The sequence below is a fragment of the Nicotiana attenuata genome, unplaced genomic scaffold (genome assembly GCF_001879085.1).
Source record: "Nicotiana attenuata strain UT unplaced genomic scaffold, NIATTr2, whole genome shotgun sequence".
Lineage (NCBI taxonomy): Eukaryota > Viridiplantae > Streptophyta > Magnoliopsida > Solanales > Solanaceae > Nicotiana > Nicotiana attenuata.
The window spans coordinates 243,937-251,563 of NW_017670381.1; the positions used below are offsets into that span (position 1 = coordinate 243,937).

At 33.4% G+C, this 7,627-nt stretch overlaps 1 protein-coding gene across 1 annotated transcript; it reads right to left on the reverse strand.

Annotated features, from left to right (window-relative positions):
- Positions 1–1,940: 1,940 nt before the first annotated feature.
- Positions 1,941–5,015, reverse strand: LOC109238638 (pirin-like protein At1g50590). The gene is made up of 6 exons (XM_019405123.1): positions 4,852–5,015; positions 4,620–4,669; positions 4,478–4,516; positions 4,315–4,343; positions 3,264–3,430; positions 1,941–2,811 (listed from the first exon to the last, which is right to left on the reverse strand). Exons 1-6 carry the CDS (start codon positions 4,935–4,937, stop codon positions 2,307–2,309), a joined length of 876 nt encoding a protein of 291 aa, XP_019260668.1. The 5' UTR covers positions 4,938–5,015; the 3' UTR covers positions 1,941–2,306.
- Positions 5,016–7,627: the final 2,612 nt, after the last annotated feature.

The following is a 7,627-nucleotide window of genomic DNA, read 5'->3' on the forward strand; positions in this document are numbered from 1 at the left end:
CATTGTTTTCATTTTCAGATCTGCTGCCTGCACCGCCTGCTTGGTTGTTATTGGATCCGAAATCCTCATTTGAAGCGACATTACGGTTCTTGGAACTATCTGATTTATAGGCACGCTAGGAGGGGTTTAAAACCCACCACTGGAATTATTTGAAGCATCGATAGAGCCTGTTGGAGCTTAGTCATTATCCGGTCATGTCTTGAGAGATGATTCATGATTTTCCTTTGCTGTGCTCTACAAACTTTTACAATATCGCCAACAGGTTCATCATCATAATCATCAAGGGTATGAATCCTCGCGCGCCGAGTATTTCTTTCTACCCGATTCGGGGTCGACTAATTCTCGTCAATACGGGTTTCACTAGTTGAATCATCCTGTTGATTTCCCTCATGGAAATTGTCCACAGACTTGTTATTGTTGTTGTTTGTCCTAACATTGAGCGAGTTGTTTACATCACTGAGTGTCATAACTGTTTTATGTTTACAACAGAAAAATTTCGAAGTACGTTAGTAAAATATGAGCAGATCAAAATAATACTACATGTGTCTAAGCCCCACGGTGAGCGCCAAACTGTTTACCCGCAGATAGGTACAATTAAATTTATAACGTGGTTTATAGAGACGTGGTTTAAATTGATCTGATAAAATAAAATAATACAGTACGGAGAGAATAAAATCAGGATAATTAAGAAAAAACAAGCATGGGCTTCGGACTGATCCAACCAGAGCTAAGAACAATTTGTAATTCTTAATAACAGTAATATAAAGCCTTTTTTTTAGAATGAGAGAAGAATATCAATCGTTTTTTCATAAAAGTATTTCGCGTTTCCTTTAATGAGTACAAATTTCTCTATTCATAGTTAAATTTGAGGAGACAAGATCCTCAAATCATGCCCTCCTTAAAGATAAATAAAAACACCTCTTGATGGCTACATAACATTTGAGAATAAATGCTGTGATTTTCTATAACGTCTTCTCCTTTATTGGTGCCTTTTCCAATTGGTACCTAACTTTCAAATTTTCTTCCACAATCTTGATGCCTTCGAAATTTATGCAATACCGAACACATGATTGTGCTCGGTATCAACCATATGCTGACTTGTCCTCTACCTGTCTTCACTGCAACGTATCTACTCGAGAGACGTACACCTTTAATCTATAAATTTTACCCAATACAAACCTATTAGCTAGTCCTCCTGCAAACCCTAGTACTAGCCTATATAAACACCATCATTGCATTGAAACGAACATATTTTTCATCATAAAAGAACGGCTAGGGTTTACATAATTAATATTCAATCTTTGCATTAAGAGAATAAGGAAGTTGTGAGAAAAAAGAGTTCATCCGCCTTGTGAGGATTCCCAACGACTATGACACAAGTCATGATTATTGTGAATCCGCTTCCACTAAGGAGAACTACAACAAAAACATACCTAGTGTAATTCTACAAGTGGGGTCTGGGGAGGGTAGCGTGTACCCATATCTTACTCATAACTTGTGCACATAGAGAGGTTGTTTCTTATAGACATTCGGGTCAGGCAAGCACAAGCACAATAATTTAGAACACGGAGAAACCCATAAATTTCCTAAACTAATATTTACGGGTTAAATACTTCATTAGCAATCCCCCATAAGAGAGGATTTCATTCTCAAAACATATATACGAGACCTTTATTAAGGAAGGATCGTCCTTTGACAGTCAAATGCTTAATGTTTGAGAGCACTAACAGGGATAGGCAAATCATTGTGAACGCTCTTTTATATTGCAGCATAACAATAATTATATCTCTTTTCTTAATCTTATTTTTGAATAATAGAAGTAACACGCTTGTAAAGTTCACACTTATCAAAACAAACAAAGAACAGAAACGGCCATTTCTTTTTTCTTATTCATGACCCCAAGAATTCAGTTGAGTTCTTCAACATTTAAGAATAATTAATTAACTTAATGCTCCGTCATTTTTTAAGATAAAAAAGAGAACAACATGATGAATCCATTGTACAGTGGGGAACATGCCAAAATGAGCCCTTATCATTTCCTATGAAAATGGGATGCTTTGGAGATATGGACAACAGATGTTTCCCTCTTATGCCAAAAGGACTAAAAAGCTACACAACAAAATAGGAAGAATAACAAAAGAATCAATAACGATTGATGTAACCATGACGGAGCTAGAGGAGCGGAAGGGATTTATTCAAACCTCCTTCGCTATTTACAAGATTAAATTTTTTATGTTTATATAATAAATGTCGAATCCTTTTGGTAAAAATCCTGACTCCGCCGCTACATGTAACTACTTGCAGCATTAATAGTCAAGCCCAATTCTGGCTTCAGACCTCCAGTGCTTGGCCTTTTCAAAACCATTGGCATAATTCTCAAAATCTTCAACAGTTTGGTCAATTTCTTGTTGAGTATTCATGACAAAAGGCCCCAATTGTGCTACTGGTTCACCTAATGGTTCACCACCCACTAATATAAACCTTAGTGGCTTTGTGGATTTGTTGCATGCCTCAAGTCCATCACCAGAGCTACTTAGAAGAAGTAAATGATGTGCTGATGTGGGTGATGTTCTTGAGTCAAAAATGCCCTCTCCTTCTAATACATACACAAATGAATTGTATGACTTAGGAATTGGTTGCTGCAAATGTGCTCCTGGATTTAGAGTGAAATCCAAATACATTGTTGGAGTCCTTGTGTATATGGGTGATTTTTTCCCTAGTGCCTCCCCTGCTATAATTCTCACCTTTATCCCATCTTTTGTTGCTTCTGCTATGTTCTCGCTTGATATCTCTTGGTACCTTGGCTGTATCCTGTTATACACAAGTATGATTTATGACGGCGAATTCAGAATTTAATTTTTGATGAGTTCAACCTTTAGTAATAGATTTCGTATTTAATTTTTATTGAGATTTTAGTATTTTTCACATAAATATTATATTCTGTGTCAAAATATTGAATTTTGTTAAATCTATCTCTACGTTATGGTTAGCATTAAGTTCACTCTATCGTCCAATCTCGAGAGAAAAAAATAAACATGTTTCACTTGATGTAATCATATATTCATCCCGCTTGCACGCATAGCAAGGTGCACATGGACAACGGACATTAATATGGACATACTAAAAATTGTTGTAGAGGTAATCTTAGCGATTGACTGACTGCAGTTATCTTTTAAGTAATTTGATAATGTAAAAATTCTTTAATATCATTAGTGTACAGAAGTTTAACTATTTTAATAATTAATTAAGAAAGATTTGCTTACATTTTATTTTTGGAGGAGAGATTGATCCACAACTGTAAACCCTTTTGAGTACCCTCAGCAGCAGGCATTTCAGAATGAAGAATTCCTCTTCCAGCAGTCATCCACTGTAAATCACCAGCTTCAATGGTACCTTTATGTCCTTCAAAATCTTCATGCGTCACAGCTCCCTGCTCTCAACAACAGAACATTAATTGATTGCTTTTCAACTATATTATGATTAACTAACATAATACTAAACTTGTATAGAATCCTATTAAGATTTAAGTAACCAATTTTCTCTATTAATTATTAGCATAAAATCTTCTAGAAGAAGCATGACTATCAGCCATCATCGTGTACTTTTTGCGCCATTGCTCCACCCCAAAAGTTGATGATGACCCCATAGAATGTGAATGAATTTCAAGAAATATTTGCACTACTAAATGCGTCAACTTTTTTATTTGTGCCATTTTCAAATATAGTATAGTAAACAAATACTCCTTGCATTTCCTTCTATATTGCGCGGTGTTTGTCTGAAAACGGAGTTTAAAAACGGAAAAAAAAAAAAAAAAAGATTCTGGCACATACTAAAAGTACGCTCAAAACTTATTTATAAAATGTCATAATACTTCAATTGCTATAAAAGCATGTCACGAAATACAAATTTTAAAGTTTAAAGTTAAAGAGTTATACTACGATACAGAAACTATCATTCCTTTTAGAACATATTAAAAAAAAGCAAGAGTGTCTTGTAAAATAAAACGAATTGAGTAATATATACGGCATGAGACTTCCAGCTATTTAATCTAGCTTGATATTTACCTTCAATAAGAAATAATAGACTTCCAGATATTTTGTTTTTTTTTAATTATCGTAAACAAGTAGCATATGTTGCTTTCTTAGAAGTTAGACAATCACATCTGTTCAACTACTGCCTTCAAATTAATATAGTAATTATCATTAGTTTAGGCTTTGACAATCCACACAAAACAATATATGAATACAACTACAAATGGAATATCTATGTATCGGGTTTTTGAATAAAGGGAGAAACAGAGTGACTATTATATACCTGCAACATGTAGGTGACCGTTTCAAACCCTGGCAAATTCAGAAATAAGTGCACATTAGTGAAGAAAACATTGCTAAATTAGCATAAAACTAAGAATGGATCGATCGACTTTGACCTAAAAAAGCACAAAACACCGAAAAAGAATCATTAATTAGAATGTGACCTCTATGTGGATGATCAAGAAATCCAGCAGGAGCAGAAACTACAATTTTCACATATTTTAAGGTAACGTTAGGGGGAAATTCCATCAAATGTATGTAGCATATATATATATAAGTATCCAAACCAAAGAAAAAAATGATTACCTGAGAATTCATCCAGAACTAGAAAAGGGTCAAAGTACCTCAACTCAAACCTGAGAAAGAATTTAAAAAAAGAGAAATTAATCTTCTTGGTAAGTTCATAAAAACTATTAAACGTAGCACCTACAGAAAATATTACTATATACGTATAGGTTTTTTCTTTTTTATTGACTTTATATATATAGTGTGATTTCAGCTATGATTATTTGTAGAAGAGAAAAATAAAATAAAGTACCTTCCAATGCTTCTTCTAACAACAGCACCAAGTCCTTCATGCTGAGGCCGTGCTAGAAATTTCCTGACAACAGAACGCGGCGCCATTTCTACTGATAATAATTGTTATGTCTTTTTTCTGCAAAGTTTCCAATAATCGAAACCTGTCTGTAATTTGTATTTGAGAACAAAACTGAGGTTTCTGTACCTATTTATAGTACGAAGAATGGGGGTTCGTTAGTTGAAATTGGCAAGTCAAATGAGGAGAGGGTGGGGCCCACTGGGACATTTTTCTTCTGACGTCAGCCTAGCGTTTTCATGATGTCTCTGCCAATCTACTTCCCAATCCCCATTCAATTCACACTGCCCCAGCGTTTACCTGTTCTCTCATTCATTTAATTTGTTTCAGCTTTTGTTTTTCTATTTAAATATTGAATTTCTTTTCCATTATAGCATTTACCTTTTTTTTTTAAAATATCCGCAGCATAATCTTATACTATCGAATTACCTATAATCAGAACTGGGGAGTCCGGAACCAAAATGTGGTTCTTTTGGACTCAAACTACGTAAATAGGTGTAAGAAAAAAAAGTTACCAAAGTATATATAACGCTAGAAAACCTGGCGCTATACATTAACGATAACTGCACCGTTAATGTATAGCGCCAGATTTTCTGGCGTCATATAAAAAAAATCTGACACACCTGATATAGCGCCATAAAAAGTGGCGCTATACCCTTTAAGGAGTGAGGAGTTACAGTGAATGATAGTGGGGGTAAGGAGTTACTGCAACACCCATTGAGTCTTCTTTTTTAACATAATTTTGAGTAAGTAAAGTGAAGGATGAACAATTATCTCAAGGAAGTACAATTATTAAAGTAAATAATAATTTTAAAAAAAGGATAAACAATTATCTCCTTTTCTTTTACGTCTATGACAACGTAGATAAAGATAAATTCATGAAAAAAGTACCTAAAGTAAAGTAATCTATTAAATAGTTATTGTGGGTTTCATTCACGACCAGATCCCACATTTTCTCTGCAGTAATGAGACAAAATTTTGTCAGTTCAACTCCACGGATCGAACTTTAAACTTTTGAGAATTAGAACAGAGTAAATATTTAACTAGCGTTTGGCTATAGATTTTCAAATTTATTTAAAAAAATTTAATTTGGATGAAGTTTGATTTGAAGATAAAATGTGCTTGAACATCAATTTTCAAAACATATTTCACTTTTTTTTTTAAAAACATGAAACATGACTTATACTCACAAGTACTAAAAACTATCACAAATACCCAGCGGTACCATCATTAATAACATTCATTATCATTATTACAAACCATAGTCCTAAACATAAATAAATTTAGTATAAAATTATCATTTTTATAATAAACTACTTAAGGCACTATCAGATGACCAAGAAGACGAAACAACATTATTACAAAATAATAAATGGTAATACAAAAGTTTGGGGTAATTTTTAAAAACTGTAACGGTAATATTTTAGACCAAAACCTGTTCTTTAGCTGTTTTGGGGATTTGGGTTTTGGGTTTTGGGTTTTGAAAATTTGACAAAATATGGATAAAATCTATGACTTAACATGTATACCAAAAAAAACTCTAAATATATTTTGACAAAATATATGGTCAAACGGGTCCTTAGCATTTGTAACTGAAGGTCAAAAACTTTATCTTCAAGTGACTTTTGTTGGGAATGCAAGAAGGTAAAAACAGTAACAAAAATGAAATGAAATGGATGTTGAGTTAGTAACTATAGTAAAAGGTCCCCTACCTGGTACTTCCGTGCATGTCTGCCACGTGACTTTACTTACTCAAAATTATGTTAAAAAAGAAGAGTCTATGGATGTTGCAGTAACTCCTTACCCTCACTATCATTCACTGTAACTCCTCACTCCTTAAAGGGTATAGCGCCACTTTTTATGGCGCTATATCAGGTGTGTCAGATTTTTTTATATAACGCCAGGAAATCTGGCGCTATACATTAACGGTGCAGTTACCGTTAATGTATAGCGTCAGGTTTTCTGGCGTTATATATACTTTGGTAACTTTTTTTTACACCTATTTACATAGTTTGAGTCCAAAAGAACCACATTTTGGTTCCGGACTCCAGAACTGGGTGCAGTCTCTTTTTTCAAGTAGGGTGCAGTCTCTTTTTTCAAGTAGAGAAGGGTATTTATGTCTTTATGGTTCGATTTAAGTCGATTTTTCCTAAAAAGAAATCAGATCAATTAAGTCAATTTTCTAAATATTAGAATTATATCAAATTAATTAACTCAATTTTTTATAGGCTCGGTTCATATCGATGGTTTTACGGTTATTTAAATTTTTATCAATTTTTTTTTTGTTAAATATGAGACATTTGCCAAACACATATTCTGACGCAACACTATCAAAACAAATATACTTTAAAGAAAATTTACCACTTACCAAGATATATTGATATATATAATTGAATTAGATTGTGACGAGTAATTAAGGACTCAATTAAAGGCAAGTTTATTTTAACATGAAATAGATTCTTGGACGTGCAAACTAAAACAACCATCAAATCTATATATTATTAAAAGGAGAGGAAAAATCCCTCTCCTTAAGCCAAGTGGTAGCCTAGAAAAAAGCCACATGGCATGAGTAGTTAATAATTAGTTATTTAGTAAATAATAAGTTATTGGCTGTTGTTTTTGAATTTAAATATTTATAAAATAAACTTCTATATATTAATAAAAGGAGAGGGAAAAGCCCTCTCCTTAAGCCAAGTGGTATCCTAGAAAAAAGTCACAT